Source organism: Phoca vitulina, unplaced genomic scaffold (genome assembly GCF_004348235.1).
Source record: "Phoca vitulina isolate PV1807 unplaced genomic scaffold, GSC_HSeal_1.0 scaffold5, whole genome shotgun sequence".
Lineage (NCBI taxonomy): Eukaryota > Metazoa > Chordata > Mammalia > Carnivora > Phocidae > Phoca > Phoca vitulina.
The window spans coordinates 53528770-53552146 of NW_022589708.1; the positions used below are offsets into that span (position 1 = coordinate 53528770).

The 23377-nt window shown below is 41.9% G+C and overlaps 1 protein-coding gene across 12 annotated transcripts in view; it reads right to left on the reverse strand.

Annotated features, from left to right (window-relative positions):
- Positions 1-23377, reverse strand: part of ENOX1 (ecto-NOX disulfide-thiol exchanger 1) — a 550829-nt gene that overhangs the window by 229159 nt on the left and 298293 nt on the right. For 6 of the 12 annotated variants that reach the window (XM_032402958.1, XM_032402955.1, XM_032402957.1 and 3 more), the window contains 2 exons: positions 23200-23346; positions 17637-17741 (listed from right to left, as the gene is read on the reverse strand). The exons of 2 other annotated variants lie outside the window; for them this stretch is intronic. In XM_032402958.1, the coding sequence (XP_032258849.1) occupies positions 17637-17741; positions 23200-23287 (193 nt within the window). In that variant the 5' untranslated portion in view covers positions 23288-23346. 4 more of the 12 variants (XM_032402963.1, XM_032402962.1, XM_032402960.1 and 1 more) reach the window with 4 other exon arrangements.

Sequence of the window (23377 nt, forward strand, 5' to 3'; positions counted from 1 at the left end):
GGTACTTCTGTGGTGTATTCAGAAACCCTATGAATTTTTAACGAAGGAACAATGTCCACAATTAGATTTGAAATGAGGTTTTCTTTGTAGGCACGCTTATGGTAAGTGGAGTATGAGTGGATTTTACTTTATATTCAGTAAACGATACCAAGTGCAAAAAACACCATGATTTAATAGAAAATAAAAGCAAATTGTTGATTGTTCACAGATCTTTTTTACTTCTCCTAGATTTACAGAAGTGTAGCAGTTTTTAAAATTGTATTTTACTTTATTTAAACGCCAATGTATGCCAAGAAACTCAATGGTACAGAAAGTCATTTTCAAAAAGTCATGACCTTAAAGCTCTCCTTTTGTTATTATATGGAGAAGTTTTTATTTGTGTAATATATTTTATTTTTAAGATTTTATTTATTTGTCAGAGAGAGAGAGAGCACAAGCAGGGGGAGTAGCAGGGCAGAGGGAGAAGCAGACTCCCCACTGAGCAGGGAGCCCGATGGGGGACTCGATCCCAGGACCCTGGGATCATGACCTGAGCCAAAGGCAGACGCTTAACCAACTGAGCCACCCAGGCATCCCCATGTGATGTATTTTAAACTATAATAAAGAATTCCTAATGTATAACTTTGGGGAGAAAGATATTAAGCTTCCCCATTTGAAAACTAATTCATCTCAAATGAATTTTAAAAAAATATTAAGAGTAAAGAAGGTAAGAAAATCGACTGGGGTAATGGCTACTTAATTTGCATTTTGAGGCTAAAGCTGAACTCTTGTCTTCATATGGTTCAAGTTTCTAGCATCACAGAATCATACACAAACAGCTTCCAGCACTCTTGGATGGCTTTCAAGGTCCTTTGGAATACGCCTTCTGGTCACCTCTGCAACCTCAGTTCCTACGGCGTCCCCTCTCCCAGAGCCCCCAGGACACAGGCCTCACTACTCTTCCTTGAGCCTGCCCAGCAGGATCCTCTCTTGGTGACTGTGCACTTGTAGTCCCCCACATCCCTGTCCCACCACCTGCCCTCTCCCCTCAGTCCCCTCTCTGCTGAAATGTCCATCCTCTGCAGACAGGCCCTCCCTCACCTACCCAAAACCAGTTCTTCTGTCCTTCTACCAGCCTTGTTTTTCTCCATAGGATTTCCCAGTATCTGAGGCTATATTACATAATTATGTCCTTGATAAGTTGGTCTCCCATAAGTACAGGATGACTTAAAAAAAAATTATGTTTTTCCTGCTAAATCTCCCATCAGCCCAAACAGTGAGTGGTACACGGTAGACATGCATCCTCCTTTCCCCCCAACACAAATTCACTGGATAAATGTTATGAATGTGTTTGTGTACACACACACACACACACACACACACACACACACACACACGGTATTCATTGGGTCTTTTATCTTCTGTATCTCCTGATGCGTTGCCATCTGCAGCCTTGCTGGCCCTGAGGGCTAGCCCATCCTAGAGACCACAAACCACTCACCTGAGAGCACACTCTCCAAATGCAAACCTACCAATCCAGAGCTCCTCTCTCAGTCATCTCTGTCCTGGGGGCTCACACTCCAAACCACCATCCCCCCGCCCTCATAGCCCCAGGTCCAGGGCCTGCTCAAATTATTCCATCTAGTCAATCCTAAACCTGCTGACTCTGCTTCACTCCTTCCCTTCCCTCAGAAACCACAATAAAGCCTCTTGCCCGCATTTTCCCCTCGCCCCCGCTCATCCTGACTGACTGCGTGCCTCGCAGTGTGGCCCGGTGGCATGTACCGCCCGCCCTCTTAGGAACTGTGAGTAACAAAATATCTTTTCAATGTACTCTTCTCTTGATCTCTTGGCTGTGCCAAACCTAAATAATAATAAAACCTACATTTTAAAATGTACACATACAAATTTGCTGAATGACTCAAACAAATGAAGTTCACTGTCTCATCAAGGAAAATGACATGACCATGACCAGGAAGCACGGTTTTCCTGGACTCACGCGAAATAAAGTATCTGTGATGTTTTAAAGATTTATATGTAATTTAGCCCTCATCTTGGCTCTGACATTAATTTATGGATTGTTTTTGTGGTCATTATTGTTCAATTCTACTTTGACCCTCAAGCTTTTTTTTTTTTTTTTTTTAAGATCTAAACACCACTAATTCAATGAAGCAGCCCTGCCTTGTTCTTTTTTAAAAAGATTTTATTTATTTATTTGAGAGAGACAGCGAGAGCATTGGGGGGGTGGGGGGAAGGAAGGGGCAGAGGCAGAGGGAGAAGCAGGCTCCCCGCTGAGCAGGGAGCCCAATGTGGGACTTGATCCCAGGACCCTGGGATCATGACCTGAGCCGAAGGCAGACGCTTAACCAACTGAGCCACCCAGGTGCCCCTGCCTTGTTCTTTTTGTCAGACACAAATAATTAATGCTAGACACCAAATACCAATAAACTGTCACTAAAGCACACACAAGTTTACTCTCTTTAAATTTAAGGAAATAATAAGTCCTACCCATAACTTTCTAAATTATAGTAAGCTTTAAAAGTAGTGAGGACACATTTCCATGACTTGAAGCACTCAGTGAGTTTTTCAAAGAACATCAGAACACAGTTGTTCTCTTCTCATTCCAAAAAAATACAGTTCACGTTGTTCCATGGCCCACTGGTCAGATGCCTCGATGTGTTCTGCTGGCACGCCCTCAGGCAGGGGTAAGCCTGGGCCTGACAGGCCGGGCAGCCCCAGAAACTGATCCTGGGAAAGTGACCTTTGATTCACCCTCACAGTAAGCTCAGAGGAATGTGCTGGGTGGTACCTGTTACTTGTACCTGGTTAAGAAGGAAAGCCTGAGTCTGCAGCACAGGAGGGATGGGCCAAAAAGCTATAAAGATGGCCACAGGAATGGCAAAAGGAGCTTCTAGAATGAACTGAAGAGAGCCTAAGACCTGTCAGTTGCTGCCTTTGGCAGACAAGCCTTCAGTGGGATTTGATAGCTGGGGAAGCTTGCTCTCTAAGGGGGAAACTGCCACAGAACCTTCCATTCTATGCAGCTGTCTTCACGTGGTCGAACTCATGCCTCCTCTATTTACGTTACTTCGCTCTACATAGCCACGGCTGACACCCACATCCTCCCTAATAGAAATACCTTACCCTGCTTAAGGTATTAGTAATAAGAAGACAATGATTTTCAGCAAACTTCAAAAAGGTCTTAAAACTGTGTTCACGTGCTCTGAAAACATGCTTTCCAAATCTATGCAAGGATTAAGGATTTACATCAGAGGAGACAGGAGTGCTCTCTCTCGGGCATCAGCTTTCCTTTCTCACCGGTGGTGTGCACGGTGGCCCACACACTGTCCTCAGAGCCCCTGTCCTCCCTTCTCTTCTCTATGCATCTGTCCTTCCAGGCAAACATGGAGGCCCGCCTTCTCTGTGAAACCTGACGAGATCAACGCTTTATGGCTGCTTGCTCCCTCCAGCTTAAAGGTGGTATGTCTGGGGATTTAATGTGAGTTGGGAAACCATTATTTTAACTTTTAACAGTTATGTTTACTTTTAGCCATGTGAAATTGATGTTTCTGTGGATTAAAAAAAAATGGTCAAATATTGTTAGTCTCACATAGTTCAACCTCACATGTGTCAGGAAAAAAATGTATTAGCAGAAAATTGTATGATTTTGCTGATATTATTGCTTAGGAAGAGACTAAAATAGATACTTTATTGAGTTGTGTATAAGTAAGTAAAAAATGTTCTGATGGTACAGACATGGCAAAACGTGTTAAGCTGGTGTCCGCAATCAAACGGCAAACAACTGCATTTTGACAACCAGTGTTCCACATGCCCCTTTGGCCATTTCACATGCCCTATTTTTTGTGGTAATCTTCTCTGTGTGTCTATGCATTTGTGTTTTCTCTCCAACTAGTTTCCCAGGCCCTCAAAGGCAGGGAGTAATCTGAATGATCAACCTCTCGGCATAGTACCTTGTACACAGCAGACAGACCTGTCCTATGAACTCTCTGGTCACTTACAATGGTCTCACCAGGAAAACACCATTTGTTCTCCTTTTTTTTTTTTTTTTAAGTAGACACTATGCCCAACGTGGAGCTTGAACTCATGAGTCTGAGATCAAAGTAGCATGCTCCACTGACTGAGTCAGCCAAGCGCCCTATTTTCCTTCTTGTTATTCTAAAGCTGGAAACCGACTGGCCATGCTGTTCTGGCCACGAAGTCTTAGACTTTCATCAACTTAAAACTGAGGACTTTTATCAACATGGCATGTTAGGAACTGCCAAGAAGTGTTGAGAGGCAATGTGGTCTACTGGACAGAACATGGGCTGACCATCTGGACTCGCTCCATTTAGCAGCAGAGTATGCATAGTTTTCTCTGCTTCCCCATCCCAACAGACAATGCCACAAATCGGTTGGTGGGGAGAGACTATTCCTAACTAAGCCAGTTCCTCCTATGACATGCCCTTGGCACCTCTCTTCTCTGCTCAGCTACTGACCATAGTAGCCAGCATTAAGTTCAGTTAAATACTGTCCTTTAAAAAACGATGCCTGAGTCTTTTGAACTGTGTGGGGTAATTATGGCTCACATGTTTCAAAACGTCACTCAGACAACCTCTATACTTCACTTCTCTTTTAAAAACCCACACAGAATATTACATACAGTTGGTATTCTGAAAGTCTTGTAACATGCTTCTTTCAGATACAGTGACTAAGAAAAAAATTATGCCTACTAACCAGTCTTACTGCCATTCATAGAATGCTATGTCTTTATAATACCTAGGAGGTCAGTCACAAAGATGTTACAACCAATAATCCTTTAAAAAAAATTATTGTAGAAATGTGTGGTGAGGAGAAAAGAAAGATTAATTTCATCTGGGGTGTCAGGGAAGTACCCACAGAGAAGAAAACTGTGGGCTGAGTCTTGAGAGATAAAAAATACCTCAATAGGAAGAGAGAGGGGGAAAGTGGCAGCTCAAAAAGGGAAGGATAAACCCTAATGTGTGAAATCCAGAGTGGTGGAGGCCACTGAAAGGACAGGGTTGGGTCTCTCTTCACTACTTTATATTTAAGCAGAGTTATTCAGATTATATTGGTCTCTGTATCTACAGAATGACAATGGTAGTTTGTATTCCCTAAAATGTTGCTTTGAGGAAGATGTCAAGGAATTTAAATTCAGGCTTCCTACGTATAATGTTTTCTTACATAAAGATGCTAGTTTATCAACTAGAAAACTAAAGTAAGCTTTTTTTTATAAAAAGACAGACTGAAGAGATTAGGAAGGTCTTGAGAATATAAACATACATTTACTCACCAACTCATGAAATACTAAAACTAGGGTTTTACTGCTCAAAGAGTAAAAGGAAGCATTTTAGTACAAATAAATTAAAGCACATTTTTACAGCATAGAATGTAATCTTAGATTTCATTAACCAAGAGACCAAAATATACACAAAATATATATTTTAAGAGAGTTTTAAATAAAGTCATGGAGGGTAGGTTTATAATGACTTAGTTAAACCAGGTTAGGAATGGCAGGAGTCTGTTCACAACCTTCGAGGGCAGGAAAAAACCATATAATAGCCTTAATATTGACCAGTTGTGCAAAAAAAAAAAAAAAAGTCAATAACAACATGAAGATGACTGGATTCTTAGATGAAAGTTACTGTACCAGCCTGCTGTTCATAATAGTGAGGACAGAGAACATTAATTCTAATCGGATCCACCGCCATTGACTTGTGAAAAACATTTGGAAATTTCAGCAGAAATGTAAGTATGCTATGAACACAGAGACATCAACTCTAATAGAAAAGAGATTCTGAAAAATAAAATTTTGATCATATAACTCTATAGTCATAATCTTCGTGAAAGAAAAGGGGATGCTGCTACAGAAATCGCTGTCTTTACAAGAACTGCTCTGGTGAATTCTGGTTCTACAAAAACGAGAAACAAATGGTAACAATGACACAGAAGTAAAGACTACCACAAAAGTGGGAAGAATTCTAAGATGAATGCTAGAGAGGCCTAACCCCAGAAGGACTGGAACTGAACATTTTGAAAAAATACCAAAGGTAGTACATAGAATATATTTAAACATATCTGAAGAGGAGGCTCAAGGACAAATAGAAATACTTTGGGGCAAGGCCATTAACAATGTACAACAAACATGAAAGAATTGTTCGATTCCCATTTTGTGGGTCTCCCTCTGCAAGCAAACAATCCAGCGTGGACATGGAATTTCAGCCTAGGTGGTAGTAGGAGTGGAGAGTGGGAAGACAGCAGAGCGATCTTCAGATAATCCCAGAACAAGAAACAGATGTGACGCTCAATCTGGGAACCAATGTGATAGCATACTAGGTTAAATACTACCCACTTTTCTTTCCTGCAAATCTGAGTTTGTAGCAAGTTTATTAAGATTAGGTCATTTGACCTTGAGAATTTAAGGCAACATTGAAACTGCTCACAACAACTACTGGAATTCCAAAGAATGGTGTTAGTTTTGGAATGACAACTTACTAGCTTGGTGACTCAGGGAAAAAAGAGAAAGGGTGAAGGTAATCTTCACCTATTAGAAGGAAAGCAAATATAGAAGATGGATCAGATTAGTTAAGTGATACACCAAAGAATGGAATGAGGACCAGTGGGAGGGGATAATGGCCAACCCGTGTCAGGTTCATTCATTCTTTTCGCCTTTGGCTCAGTGAATATTCAGTTAACTCCTATTGTGTAGCACCGGTTTAAGTTCTAGGCCAACAAAAAACTCACTCCAGTGAAGACTGGCCCAGACAGATAGGGCAATATACAGGTATAGAGAGAAAGAGAGAGAGAGAGAGAGAGATAGCCAAATGGGTACTTTAATTAAAACACGGGTTAATATAAAGGACAGAGAGGAAGAACCAATCAACTCTCCCAGTAAAGCGATCTTAGATTTTCTTCATGGATGGTTGAAGGTGAAAACTGGAGGGGTATTAACAAGAAATGAAAAGTGTTTCAGTCATCAACAACACTATGAGCAAAGACACTCCGGTGAAGAGTACACAGCATGTACAGAAATGAGTGTTTTTGTTTGGCTGTAGCTTAAGGGGCAAATGGTGGGGGAATGACATTGAAAATATGGGCAGGGGAATCCTAGGGAGTTTGATTTCCATAGGCGATGGGGCCCTAATAGAGTATTTTAAATTGGGAGTGACAGGATCAAATTTGTAATTTAAAATAATTCTTAGAGTGATATATAGGGAGAAAAGCTTGAAGAGGTTAACCTGTTCTGACATAATTACTAGGGACTAGGCAAGATATGGCAGTGGCAGAGGAGATCGTGGGAGTAGATGAGATATTTCTTTTTTTTTAAAGATTTTTTTTTTTTTATTTATTTGACAGAGAGAGACACAGCAAGAGAGGGAACACAAGCAGCAGCAGGAGAGGGAGAGGGAGAAGCAGACCCCCCGCGGAGCAGGGAGCCCGATGCGGGGCTCGATCCCAGGACCCTGGGATCATGACCTGAGCCGAAGGCATACGCTTAACGACTGAGCCACCAGGCGCCCCTAGATGAGATATTTCTGCAGACAGAAAGATAGGACTTGGTGAGCAATTGGAATATGGAGGTAATGGTGCAAGAAGGTAATATTCAAAAATGATTCTCAAGTTTCTGGCTCAGGAGACTTGGTGAATAAAAATAGGGGATATCCAAGGCACAAGAACAGTTAAAATACAAGTTTAGTGTGGAAGGAGGAAAACGTGAGCTTTTTATAGAGCAATCAATTGCTTCCATTATTGAACTTACATAATATATGCAAGCATGTTGTCCCCCAGGCAGATATCTGATTCTCCTGACTGCTACAGAGCTGTGCTTGGCACACAGTGATTCTTGGCCTTTGATGGACATTGTAATCACTTGAGGAGGCTTTTGTTACTATTATCTTGTCTCCACCTTCAGATTTCTAAACCCTCAGTGGATCTGATGTGAGGTTCCAGGCATTTTTTAAAACAGCTCCAAAGGAGATTCTGATGTGCACCAAAATCTGACAGCCACTGGTGGATATAGTCAATAAATAACTGCTTCATTAATTAAAAGAGGGAGGGGAAGGAGAGAAGGCTTCCTGAGGTTTTCGAAGAAGCAACTATTTGACCAATACTCAACTGTATGGTGTTGTTTGAAAAGTATGCAACGTGACTTTTCATAGTTTCCAATCTTAAGGATTCATGAATGTGATGTTACAGTGTCCCTGGCTTTGACTCTTGAAGACAGAGCACTGACTGAGTGATGCCTGGTCTGCCTCAACGAATCTTTTTCACATCTTTCTCCTACATTATTAATGGCCATCCTGCCTTAACTTTGTAACATTTTATTTACTTGTCCCAATGCCTGTCTCTTCTCCTAGACGAGTTCCATGAAGACAGGCATGCTGTTTTCCCCTCAGTATTGTGTGTCTAGCATTTACCCAGCAAAACCCAGGTGTTCAGTGAATAAATGAGAAATGAGCCAGATTTTTCTTGTGCAAATTTTTAGGCTATATTGTAGCACTTTCAATATGTCTATGGACCTCTTCATGAGTGTACTATAGACCCAGAAAACAGTTTCAGAAATAATAAAAACACATACAGCAATGGAAAAGACATTTTTATATGTTTTTTATGTCAAGGAAACACTTTGCCTCCAAAACTTTAAGGTTATATAACATGGCTCCCTATAGAAAATAAATCAAATTAAAAATAGGACTAAATATCTAAAAGGATGAAACAGGTCCAGGTGTTTAACCTGAGAAATATTTAAACCCTGGTCCTATTCCTTATCTTGATCTAAGAAGTCTTAGCCTCAACGTCTGATTGACCTGGGGCTTTCATATCCATTATGTGTTAAGGATCAGGTCTGACAATTAGGCACAAAACAAATAAATGAATGAAAGGATGGGAAGCTCAAAGTTCATCTTAGCAGCGCAGTCAAAGAAGTAGAGACAAGTGGCTTATGTGAAGACCCAGAAATGTTAAAAAACCCTATACTGATTGTGATCAATATGCTTCTATACATTTGAACAGTTAAACATCGGCTGATAGTACTTAACTACAGCAGTCAACTAACTCATAACATTTTTTGACATTTTACTGCCCTGGGACTGAATGGGAGCTGTTTTCTTTTTTTCTTCCTTTCTTTTTTTTTTTTTGGACAAAAATGATCGATATCAGAATTCTACTTTACCTACACTTTGCCAAGCACCTACAACCTGTTCCCACCTTCACATATGTCAGCTCCTGTAATTGTCACAGCAGCTCAACAGATTAGGAAACTAGAGATCAGAGTGCTCTGATATATGCCTGAAACTGGAAGACCATAAAAAGTGTCCGATATAATAAAAAAATCACTGAAGCATCATTTTGATCCAGCTGAAAATGTATATTCTATGTATAAAAGCACAGTTTTATTAAAATACTAAGTATAAACCTCAATTATGAGAACAATAAAACACTATGTTCTAATGATATAATTTGGCTTCCTAAGAAGAAAATAGTATTGTTTCAACTGATGGTACCAAAAAGATGTTAAAATCAGTAATAAGATATACTGACCTCATATGCCCTTTGACCTGAGACACTGAGAAGGGTATACCACCTCTGTGGTCTTCTTGCTAAAATTGTATAACCTTAATTTAATTAGAAGAGAACATCAGACAAACCCATATCAAAGACATCCTGCAAATAACTAACCAGTACTCTTAAAAAAAAAAAAAATGTCATGGGTATGAAAGAAAAAGAAAGAATGCAGAACTGTCCTATTCATTTTTGGTATTTTTGGTGTATTCAGATCATCAGTCCGGAGACCAGTTGCCAATACACAGTATTGGAAGTATAAATGTAGGGTTAAGAAACTGGAATAATTCCCTATCACATCCAGGATATTAGCTAAACTTTACGATGCAAAGTTGTTTTTATATTATTTGCAATCTTCCCTAAACAGTTATAATCAAAAGATGATTCTCTGTTAACTAGAAACTCCAGTTAACGAATTGAAAATGACTTTACACTAAGCTAAATTTATAGATGTCATTTCTTACAAAGGCTGAATATCTTTCCAAATCAGTATCTGAGCTCAGATGATTGGAATTAGGATGGCTATTTCTATTGTCCTAATGGGAAAGCAGACCTACAAGGGAAGTAAAACAAAAAAAGGTGTGTGGGGGGGATATGTGGGGGGGGTGTGTGTGTGCTGGGGATTGAAGCCAGGAGGAAGGAAACACTATTCCCTTAAAACACATTCATTAGCCTGTGAATACTGCTAGATGCTCCAGGCCAAAAGTGAGCAGCTTGCTTCTAAACAGATTTTAATTTTTAATCCAGTGGAATAGGTCAGATGCAGCTCTCCCACCTGGAGGCCCTGGCCCAGAACCTACCTGCCCCAAGGGAGTACTGCAGGTCTGCTAGTAATGATCACCTTTGCGTAAATGCAATATCCTGGCAGCCGCGTGGCTCTGATCCCAAGGAGCAGTAATAAAAGTTGGATGAGATCTCACAGTAGGGTGGGGGTTTTCTCCTACGATATTTTTGTAGGAGTGAGAAAGGACATAGGCAATCAAAAAACATTTTCTAAAGTGGAAGTAGGAGTGGGGATATCTATGTTTGAAATAAACTTCTAATAAAGATCAGCTTTACTACTTAATTAAATTTAGGTAGAGGCATATATGTTGGCCCAAACATGATATTCAGGAGACAAATCGTCTGACAGGGGAAAGATCTCCAGGGGAATCAAACATGTAAATGTAGGGGGCACTGAACAGAGTGGTCCCCAGAGTGTCCAGACATGGAGCTAAAACAAGCAAGGAGGAAAGGAATCGGACCAATTCCCAAGCTCCTCACAGACCTCAGAGTAGCTGGGTTTTAGTGCAGTAGGTCTCAGCTGTCCATGGAAATGAGAACACATTTTAAAAGCTGCATTTGAATTTTAAAGGTAATCAACATTTCTGCGTTGTTTACTGAAAAAGGTCAACACGCCCCTGTCTTATTTATGCAAAGCAGAACCTCAGTCTAAAAGCACTAGGTTTGCCACATGGCATTTGCTGAGAATGTGTTAAATGCATAGTTCCAGAAGCGAGAATATTATTTCTCAACTCAGTGAATGCATTATTAAAGGACCACTGCTGTGTCTTCATGGGAAGATGGGAGAAGAGGCAGGCGGTGGCCCCGTGTGCTGAATGCAAAGGGACACTGACTGAGTCACTCACTATAAATTCACAGCCACAACACCAAACCCACACGACTCCGCCCCTCTTCAGTTCCCTTTTGGCCAATCTAGAAAAAAAGGAAAATGGAAACATTTAAATAAAATCCATCTAAAACTTCAGCGCCAAGCGCATTGTCTTTGGTTCTTTGGACAAGCATCTCATGGAGATTTGTGCCTGGTGTCCTTTCCCATATTTTGGGAACTGCATGAACATTCGCCATCAGTCCTCAATTCTTCCTGCAGATCAGAAGTATAATATACTGACTCCTTCCAATAAGATTTGTGTTTGAAATCATCAAATGCCCACGCAAGTAATTTTTTATTAACCGAACCTGAAATAATACATGATACATATCTATTTTATGACAATGAGAAGAGTTATGCACTACAGTTAGCCGAGAGTATCTGTTGTATAAATTAAAAATCTTCTTAGAAGTAAGTCCAGTGTTTTAAATAGACTATGGAAAAGCATGAAATTAATCCCGTGTGAGTTTTGACTGGAACACAGGCGAGCCTTTATCATTCTAGGAGAAATACTTCTCTGCAATAGACAAATTCCCTGATAAATTCAGAAATTACCCTTTTTACATAAATACTGTTCATTTGGAAAAATGTTCTCTTTAAACTATTCTCTTAGTACATTTTTTATACATAATTTGATGTATAGATATTAGATTTACATACAACTGTTCCAGTATACATCTTCTATATAAAGCAAAGTGAATCTGTGACAAAAATTCCTACCCTATTCTGGTGTGGGGAGCAAATAAATGACCAGTGTCCCCAAGAGCATGGTGCCATATGCCTAGTTTTATGTAACGCTTTCCTCTTAAAAATAAGAATATTAAAAAAACAAACTTGTCTTTGGGAACTTTCTTCAGGAAATTTCAGAAGACTATGGTTTTTACATTACACTTTGATTGGCTATATTTTCCTCAAACTCAGAATTCTTATATTAAAAGAGCTGATGCTGACATAATGTGGTCCAATGCCATCTATATGTATAGAACTCCCAGTGCACATCATCCACTCTGCTCTCTGCAGGTGACACAAGATGAATCAGGCACAGTCCACAGGTCCTGCCTTCCAAGAGCCCACAGCTAGGCTGGCAGGACAGACAGCTGGATAACTGGGGGTAATGGAATGGGACTATATTCCAGTGGTGTGAAGAAAATGCTCTGGCAGCGTAGAATAAAGAGCGAGGATTCAGGAGGGGACATGGGAGTAGGGGGGGCAGAGGCTCAGCAGAGAAGATGACATTTGAGCTGGGTCTTAAAGGATGAGTAAGATTAGACCAGGCAGACGAGAGCATTCCAAGTTGGAAAAAACAATTCAGCCCATGCATGCCAAGTTTTAAAAATCAGACTTTTAAGAGTGTTTTACTTCAGGCAGGCCTCGGTGGCTCAGTCAGTTAAGCATCTGTCTTCAGTTCAGGTCATGATCCCGCGGTCCTCGGATCGAGCCCCACACTGAGCCCCACACTGAGCCCTGCAACCGACTCCCTGCTCAGTGGGAAGTCTACTTCTCCCTCTGCCCCTCCCCCTGTTCGTGTGCTCTCTCAAATAAATAATTAATATTTTTTTTTAAAAAGTGTTTTTCTTCAAAAAGATTTAAGTTGCAAAGCCTAACATGAGATAAGATCACAAACTGGATGGTTTCTTTCTCACGAGCCTGCCCTTCTCCCAAGGACCCTAGATGTTTAGGAAGTTTGTGTAATTAGAAGGAACAGAGGACTGAGAGCCCCTTGGTAGGAGCAGAGAAACTGAGAATCCTTCTGGAACTGAAATAACCAGCACTACAGGCCTGTGAGGACAAGTGCTCGTGCTGAAATGAGAAAAAACATACTGCAATGATCACGCCTTTTCGGTCTGCTTAAAATGCAAGTTAATCTCTTTAAGAAAGAGGGCCTGCCAACATAACAATAAAAAAAATTAAAAAAAAAAAAAAAAAAAAGAAAGAGGGCCTGCCAAGAACAAAGCCTGCAAAGTGCCATCCATTATGGGGTCTGTAAGAATTCCGATCTGTGCTAAGACCTATTTATTGGTCAGAAGGGAGGAGGGTGAGGAGAAATCAAGAATTTCCTTTCAGTGACTGAGTCACTCTGGTACGTAAGTGCAGGTGAAGGCTGGGCTGCAGCCTTCCTGTTTTGTACTATGCCTGTCTTCTGCCACAGAGGGAAGTGGAGGGGGAAAGCAAGCTCGGGTAGTCCCGGAGAAGGAAAGGAGGTCTGGGAAGTCCCTGTCCTCAGCTGGGTTCTAGGCAACAGCTCTAAGCCCTGAGGATTCTAGTGCTCAAGGGAGGATGGCTGGTTAGTGGCTGAGAGATGAAGAAGAGGACAGGACTTTGATAGGCTTTCGTAGTGCCTAGAAGCTAGCCAAACCAGAGGAACATTTAGTTAGCTAGAACCTAAATATAACAGGTAATATTTTGCTTATCCCTATTTTATAAAATGAAGTTCATCCATTCATACTGGTATTATTTTCAAAGGGGTTACATGTATGTGTGAGTGTATGTGTGTGCACATAAGAGAGAGGTTAAAAAAAGAAACTGAGTGTCTGGATTGTGTACATTGTTTATTTTTCTTTGGGCCATCTGTAGGTAGAGTCAAGTTGCAGGAAGGACATATTTAGGATGCCTCAGAGATGTCTTCTTTTATTCTTTTATTATTCCCCATATAAAAGGAGGCTTCTGAGAGGTGAGTGACTGGCCCCTGAGCCCATGGGGCCCCCATGCCTCCTCCCCGGCCGTGCAGGCTGTGAGGCATGGTGCAGGGCTGCTCTAGGCTCTCAAGGCTTGGATTCTGGCTCCCAGTTTTGGGGGTCTGCTGCTGACTCACTGCATGAACTGGGGCCGGTCACAGTTTTCTCAGGTAAAAAACTCAAAGCCAGGGCTTGGATTTTAGAGACTTTTCATGGCGGTTTCCTCCTGCAGTGTTCTCTGATTCGGTAGCACAATATGATGTTCTAAAGAGATGTTTTCATCCTTCCGGGTTTTACATACTCACATTCAAGAGCCACCGTAATAATAACAATGCCCCATCTAGTGTCCAAACAGGGAATATTGGTCCAGGAGTACACAGTGGGGAACAGCTCTCGGCCCTCCCTGGCATCAGGGCACAGAATGGCAGCTGACAGAAAGGATGCCCCCCCCCGGGGGGGGGTGGTCTTTATATCTCACTGACGCAAGTTGGTGACAAAGGAGATTTTTGAAAAGGCTGGGTTTTACAACTTTTAAGGGTGATGTACCATGCTAGCACAGTAAGACTTTTATTAAGGTTGCAGAGAAGGATCTTTCCTAACATTTGTACTGGCAGCGACGGCCATGAACATAGGAGAGCCTCAGGGGGCTGGGGATCGGAAGGCAGCACCTTGCTGATGGACAGTGCAAAGGGGTTCTGGGTGTGCCCCAAGCAACCCAGCCACGTTTTAGCATCTTGCTGAGATTTTCACAGACAGAACCTGTGAGTTTGGCAGGGTTTCAATTCCCTCACCTTTCCCTTTTCATTTCTTTCTTTCTAAATGCGCTCACACAAGGAAAACGGGCCTGATCATTAACAGCTAACCACATGCTCTTAGAACTTCCCACGTTCCTTACCACCCTGTCCCTCTTCCGACTTAAGGCCACCCCACAGCAAAGAAACCACGGGAGGGAATGAACACGAATACTGGGACAATGCATGCATCGTTTAAGTGAGCAGGCTTCCTCCTTCTGTGTTTGACTCTCCTGTGCTGCTTTTTCTTCACTAAGTGCAGGGGCAATTGAATTTTTATATTGCCGTGTAAAAATCGCTGCATTTTGGGACGCGCCTCCCTCTCGGAAGCCAGGTCAATTTCGTGGAATACTTGTGCAGCGTCTCCTGCATGCCAGACACTGTCTTCATGATGTCTGGGCTGAGAGAACATAATGAGCCCAAACTCAGAAATTCTCCATCATGCTGCCCATCCTGCCCACAGCATTGTGACCTAGATTACTGGAAGCACGTTTCACTTCTTGTGACCAAGTTCTCAGCGGCAGAGATTTTTCTCCTTGTTTATTATACTTAAGCCTGATTCTCTTGATTGTTGAACCCATGCCAGCAGCTGCTTATCTTTTAGAATTCTGCAATGCTGACCAGGCTGACAGCCGGAAAAACTCACCTGCCTGCTGACCTGCTTTGATCTCTTCTTACTAAACTGGTTGCTTCTCTGTGACCTCCCTCACCAGTCTGCCTTCCGTCCTTACCTTCCAGTCAATCACTTGGAATTGTATGATTTACTAGCGCAATGCGACTTCTGCTCATCTCTGAATCTGCCTCCATGTGATCCATATTCCAAAACTCACTTGATTCCAGGGTGTCCCCAATTGTCCTTAACTCCCTCATCACACATTCCATATACCTGCTCCATGATCTTCATGCTCATCCTGAGAGCAGCATGCCCTCTGACTGAGTTCAGAGTGATGATCTCTGCTCAGTCCCACTGATCTCAATACAGGTCTGGTGAGCTGTGGTATTCTTGAGTACAACTATTACCTGGTCACCAGTAACTCAGGAGGCTCAAACAGAAAACTGGCCAATGAGATTTGCCTCAGAGGGCCACCAGAACACAGTGATCATTGATAAATACTGAAGAAAGAAGACATCTGGAATATTTACTGAACATCTAGAATGGTGCCTGGTACATGAGGGGGATTCAAAAAGATTTTGGCAAGTTATGTATGGGTATCTTTTAAATAACAAATTGTAAATGTTTGGAGCTATGATTGGATATTGTCAGCTCCTTCTGGTTAAAGAATCTATCTGATTCATATTGATATCCCCAGGGCCCAGCACAGTGCCTGGTGTACAGTAGGTTGACAGATATTTGTTGAATTAAAATGACTTTGTTGAAAAGAGTATGTCAAATGTACTTCTAGAAGATGTCTAATTTCCCAGGAGGCTAGATGTGGTAGGACATCTTACGACATCCAGACAAAACTATCAGATTGGTTGGACCCCTAAATCTACAATATTCTTGAGGGACTAGAGCCTGTGAATCTACCGAATGGCTATGAACCACAACAAGGGAAGAACAGGAACTCTTCAGTGACCTAATGTACATTCCTCTCCTGCCGGGAGCCTCTGCACCTTCAGGTTTGGCCTGGGATGCAAGACATCCTTCTGGATAGCTACTTACTCATAAGCAAAAATAGGAAGCTGGGTTTGGCCATGGATCTCTTATGTCTGACACATGGATGAGCATGAAACAGCCAGCTATGGGCCCTCTAATGGAGCCCAACACAGTTGCCAAAACAGCTGGATGGCAAAGGGCCAAGAATGTAATGCTCTTAGTGAATGATGTAAGGCTAAGCGGTTTAGGACACTTAGTTTTTTGTTATAGTTGAAGCTATCCAGAAATGTAGGGAACACTATACTTAGGTCATTCAAGGGTGCAAGATTTTCAAACTATATTAAAATGTGTTAGCACTCATTTCGCATAAACTATAAAGCATCCATTTTTAAAATACTCATAGCAATCAATGCTTTTAACTGAGCTGAAAAAACATATAGAGATATAGAAATGTTTAGTCCGAGCTATGATTCCTGACAGTCATCTTCACAGATAAATTTCCACAATGGATGTTTCAATTAAGACAGTAATATTTATTGAAAGGTAAGCCATAAATGCATAGCCACGTGAAACAGTATCGAACAGAAGTAATTTATACTGCATCTGGTGCACTGCGTTTGAGCCCTGCTTTGATTTTATCAGCATTTGTCAATTAATCAACGTGAACCTTGTAAAACATGTTCTCTTATTAGTGGAAACAAGCACTTGCTTGCAGACTTTGAAGGAAAGGTCATTTAATAATTTGCTAATTGTGCAAAGATAGATTTAAATTTAAAAAGAAAGGCAAACTCCCATTACCACTGTGCATAAACGCGACTTTAAGTTTAACCTTGCTCACTTAAATGTGGTCCATGGTTCCATTTTTGTTTTCATTTTTAACTGAATAGCAGAGAAAGATTAAGACAGGAAAAAAAAGTAACCTCCGGATTTTAAATTTATTTTAAGAAACTTTTTGTTGTCACCTTTCCCATTTCAAAGGAGTTGCAAGCCTTGAGGCTATGGTTCTCAACGAATCAATTGCATTTTCTTGGCAAAAAAAGAAAGAAAAAAGACAAAGCAAAAGAAATAGAAAACAGCAGCACAAAAGAGCCATACAGTGGCAATGTTCTGTCTCCTTTCTGTTTTGTTTATTTGCCTCACCTCATCCTTCACCCTGCTAGATGAGATGTCAGCCCGACTTCTGACGGCTGGTTCATTTTAAGTTCAGTGAGAAAGAAGCTGAGTCAAGTTCTCCCCGGGCAAGCCCCACACCAGCACCCTGGCCAACGCCCCCTGCCACCCAGAAAGTGCTTCAACTTCCAGCGCCACCAAGTGCTCCGCGGTCACCCACAGGGACGCCACCACGTTTAAAACGGGGAACATACCTCGGAGAGCAATTTCTACACCAGGGTCTGCAGGGCTAAATCGAGAAATCCGCACCATCTTAGAAGTGTCTGTGACACCGAAGATGAGCTCCCACGCCTTGAGGCCTTTGTAAGAGAAAGAATTTTGTATGGAGTTTACAGAGACGACATCTGTGGAATGGAGATGGGTCTTGCCAGACCCGGTCTGGGCAAACTGCTTTGCTGCACAGCTCCTTTTATAAGAGCTACGAGGCCCGGGTTGCTCTCTGCCTGCTCAAACTGGCTTATCAATCCATTCCATTCCGTTCTGTTCTCCGTTCTAAATAAGTCATTATTTCAGGCACATTTCCCTAAGCAGATGCAAACACTCTTTTCCTGTGTGAGATTCCCTTGGGCGAATTAGGCTTCTTGGAAAAGGGTCAAGGAGCAATCAAACAATATACCTACTGAGAAACAAGCCTGTGGCTTCAGGGGATGCTGTCAGTCACACAGGCCACGAGTCAAATTTTAGATACTGCTCGGGCCGCAATCTTGAGTGTGATAGGGCCAGTGATGGGGAGCACACTCCGGCTATCTGCAGCCAAAGTTTCTTTTTTGGTCATAAGCAATAGGTTTATTTTTTTTCCCCAGCTTTATTGAGGTAGAACTGGCAGAAACAATTGTATAAATTTAACGTGTACATACAGTGGTGATAGACAGATAGAGAGAGAGATAGTGAAATGATGACCACAATAAAGTTAGTTAACAAATCCATCACCTCACATAGTTACCTTTCTGTGTGTCTGGTGAGAAGGGCTTATGTCTTAAGGAAACAAAACTGATAGTCATAAGACAATGGAAAAATTTCCTTGTCTAATATTTCTAATTAAATGCTGCTAATCAAATTCCAATTTCTTAATTAAACTAATAAAAACTTTTATAAGGGAAAAAGTTATCATTAAATTGCTATCTTCTGTTCTCATCATCTTATCTAACAAATGTGGGCTATTTCTGAAATAAATACTCTTTACATCTCTTTTTTCTTTGAGTCAGAGGGAGAAAAGTACCTTTGATGGTCTTCTAATATTTGCTTTTATTTACTTCACCTTCAGTTAGCTCACTTCCATATATCAAGATTCTTTTCCAAACAGGAGAGACAAGAGGCACATGCAAAGGGGGCCAGGCAGGTGGCCCACCTTCAAGAAACAGAAGAGCTGCTCCCGGGCAAGGGTTACTTCCACCTAAAACACACATACCATATTACGAAGCCACAGGGAAAAATGAATGGAGGTGGATGGCAGGTTTTCATTTGTTTCCCTGACATTCTGTAAATAAGTGTGTGTGTTTCAATTCAAACGGTTCCATTATCTTGGAGGTCTTAACCATTTGTAATAGCAGTTTCTGAAGTGTTCAGAGCCTGTGCTCGAGGAGTATTATCGGCATTCAACATAGTCATGCTACCTGAAGCAGGTTTACAACTTTGTTCGTGGTTATCCTTGATCATCTCCATTTAAAAGTAAGTTCAGCCTCGTGAGGTGGCTGAAGCATCCTCTGAGGTTTCAGTTTGTTGGTCAGCGCCCCCCAAATCCCCCAAACATCTGGCTCTGCTGGGCACCCTCACACTCTTCACATGAAACTACAATTGGCAAGGTCAAGGTGCGGGGGTGGAAATGGTAGCCAGCGGTGCTAAACTAAGAAACGTGTTTAAAAAAGGGCAGCCTTGTTTGAAAATGTACCCGGGATTTTGGTTGTCTTTGGGTGTGATGAGGCCAGCATTTTAGGAGATGCTTGCCAATGAAAAGACAGTCTGCTATGTCCAGTTCCCAAGAGGAGGGGGGCGTGCAGTGCTGAGACGGCCTGGAGGCACTGGGGTCGGCTGGAATCAGAGGTGATAAGGGGGGAACATGGCAACTAACTTGTTTGTGGTTTCTGCAGGAAAGGCAAAGCAAGGCAAGGCAAGAGGTTTAGGACTGGCTAGTTTGCATAATGTCAGTGGGTTCTGTGGTATGCAGTTGGTTCCCAGCTGACCAGTACCTGGCCCCGAGGTGATTTAGGGCAGGGGGATAATATCCTGGACTGCAAGAGCCTGATAAAAGGAGGCGGGTGGGGGCATAGACTCAGGATTGCTTGACGTCACAGGGTGTTCCTCGGCCAAGTGAATTAGCTAATCCTGCAAGGACAGTGCCTCCCCCAGGATCTGCGAGGCCCTAAGATGTCCAAGTATCATAAAATACAGACAATGAAAAACAAGATTAATACAACCCTGTTGGAAACACTGCCATAAGAAGCATAAAAACAAAGTTCCTCAGACTCCACCGTGCAGAGATATCTCCAGGGTATTCTGTTAAACTACATGCTGATGCATTAGATCAGGTGGGGTTTGAGACTTTGCATTTCCAATAAACTCCCTGGTGCTGCTGGGACAACACTTTGAGAACTTAGGGATAAGACTATCACTATAAGTGTCCTCTCGGGTCACCTTCTGCAGGGAAAAGGGAAGGACTTAACATTTACTGAACCCTGCTGAGCACCAGATACTGCGGGGCACTGAATATTCAGACTTCGTCTGGACAACACCCTCGGCTAGTAGGGAAAATTATCCCAATTTTATAGGAAAGAACTGAGGCTCCGGGTGATTAAGTCACCTGCTTTGGGTCACTTAGCTAAAAGTAAGAAGTTATAAATGTATCTGACCTAAAAACTTTTTTTTTTTTTGTCCCACTACAACATCAGTACTGACGGTACCGCTCTGATGGAAAATAAAAAGTCTCGGCTGATAAAAGCTTCATGAAGTATAAACTCCATGGAGCTGAATCATGGGGCACTTACAACTTGACTTTTGAAAAGAAGGGAAATTCTAAATGGTGTTCATTATCTCAGGACCAGAAATAAATGGTGCTGACTAAATAACTTATATTTTATTATAGCCATTCGAGAAACACTGCAAATGGGACTCCCTCTGAAACTAGTGTTTTTATTTTAAGAAGTGATGCGTGAAAATGGTAAGATATATACAACAGAAGTTACTCTTCCTCCCACGTGCCCTTAGTTCTACGGCTCAGAGAGAACTATTGTTAGGTTTGTGTAGCCTTCTAGAGATTCTGGACAAATAATAAGATTCTATGCAAATAACTCCCTTTTTCATACAAATTCATTCATACAGTCATTTTAAGGCACTGGGGGGGAAAAGCAGTAAATAAAACACACAGAAGCCCTCATGTACCTTACATTCCAGTAGGGAATATAGATCATAAACAAACAAGTAAAATAATTATATGGTATGTCAAATAGGGCTAATGCTAATGGAGCAAAAGCGGGAGAGGGGATGATTGTGATTATCAACGCAGTGGTTAAGGACGACCTCACTGAAACGGTGATATCGCAGTAAAGACACGAAGGGGATCCTTCTGTTCCACGCTGACTTTTCCCTGGTACGTGTTAAAGCTCTCACCGTATCAGAACGGAACAGGTCTACCTCATTCTCTTTAGTGGCTCCACAGTATGCCACTGTTTGCATATAGGAATGTTCTAGATTAATCCCGTTGTGTAATTTGTTAAGATGATCAGTCAGTGGTCATAAAAAGATTGGGGAATGTGGCATCGAACCTGATGAAGTAGAAAGGGATTTCATTCAGCTGGGTGTGAGAAGCTGTGGCTGTAAGTCAGTCCCAGTGTGCCACTCGCCCTGCGTGCTCATGGTATCACTGAGTATTCCCCCCTTTCCTGCCTCATCTTAGCCTGTGCCACTGTCCACCAGGCAGTAGAAGTTCCTCTAGCGGGGGGTCAGGAGGACATCCTGTTTGCAATTTTCCTCAATGCCAGGCTACCTGGAGTCCTTGCAGAGTCAAAGAAAAACTTTGTCCCTCCAGGTGACAAGCTTTATACATCCCCCACAAAGGAAGCAGAAGCAAACATTTAGGGAGCAGTTAACCCTCTGGGCTCTGAAGGCAATCTTCCCCTTTAGAAGAAAGCATATAAGCTTCCCTAAAACAAAAACAAACAAAGTCCTTACCTTCCAGTAATATTTATTTATGTGGATGCAGATGTTTAACTCTGGGCTGTATGACTGAACAGATTCCACATTTAATGAAAGATTAATTTATTCATTTAATTATTATCTGAGGCAGTACCTGGATTATGTCAGCACTCTGCCAAGCTCTGTAGGACGAATACATATCAGTGCAATATGGCTCCTCCCCTGTCACCTTCTAGCCTTTTAGCAAAGACAGGACAAGAAAAAAACAAAACACAACCAAACACAACACACCAGGATTGTGGTAAGTGGTGCCAAAGGCAATACAACAAGGATTAAAATAAAGGAGAGAATGTTCTGACCCAGGGCCCCTCAAAGACCCTTCAGAGAGGAATCTGAGCCGAGATACAAAACGGGTAAAGTGGAACAAGGGGACTCTGGGACTGGGTGGGTGTGTGTGTGGACACGTGTGAGTGGAAGGTGAGCAAAGGCCCAGGTGAGGGGGAGTACAGATGCTGCATGGGACCGTGAAGTGGCTGTGTAGAGCTTAACCCCGAATGTGGGGTGTGCTTGTGGATGACGGGCAAGTTGCTTGGAGTGTGACCAGCAGACGGTCCTAAGGCCCCTACTTCGTTATTAGATGTGGGATAAATAAATCAGTTTTGAAAGAGATCCAAAAAGGCACCATCAGCTTCTTCTTTTTTTTTTTTTTTTTTTTTGGTGTATGGGAGCAAGGGAGGGTTGTACACTTTGGTTTTACAACCTCTATTTCTAATGCCAGTAATTTTTAAAACCTACTTCATACTTCTCAAAATAATGTATGCCTATAGTTTAAAAAAGCACATAGTATTATTATGGTACTATAAAGCCTATAACTAAAAACAACCATCCCTTCTGTCACCTGTCCCCACCACCCCTTTCCTGCTCCTCTGAGGAGACATTTTTTGGTTTGCTTTATTATGAAGGAGAGTTATTTGCCAGAGTGAGCTCGCTATTAACAGGTAAGGCTTTTGCCCACCCAGTTAGTTACTCTCGGTTTGATAAATCTATGCACTCGTCCAGGGGAGAGAGACTAACCGGTAACTAACCCATCCCTCCCCACAAAGAGGGTGAATCCTGCCATAGGAGAAAAAACTACTTTTAACTTCCAATTCTGATATTTGATTCCATATTTTTAAATAATGTGTACATACTGGTATTTCTCAAGTCACCATTTTTAGAGATTATCTTCTGTCTCACTAGGAGGCAAAGAAAAATTTAGCATCCTTGTACCATCACCACCTCCCAACAAGCTTCCTCCCACATCTCTCCAGTATGTTAAAGTAGCAATCTGGGGTTGAATCAAAATTCTGTGTTTAGATTGTTATGACTATACAATAATTATTTACTATCAAGCCACATAGTGTAAGAAAACACTTCCTATCTTGTGCAATATTTAGTTTTTCCTTTCTTTTTTTTTTGGTCTATCTATTAATAACTGCTCCTGAACTTTCCAAATGAACTATAAAAACCCTATTAAAACCTTTTTTTCCCCATGATCAACGCCATCAGTTAATCTGTCACATCTATTCTTCCCTGGAGGAGCCTCCCATTGAGTTGTCTGGTCTAGCAGTTTCCCAGGCCAGCGCCCACCTGTTGTCCTGGGGCTTCTTTTTAACACCATCTTGCGAAATCCCTGCGCCTCTCGCCTGTGTTGGGTCCCCCGTTTCCTGGATCCCATGGCTTCCTCTTTCTTGGATTACATCCTCATTTTTGTAGAGCACATTCTCTAGTAGCTTCCTGAGAAAAGGTACATGGGAGGTAAATTCGT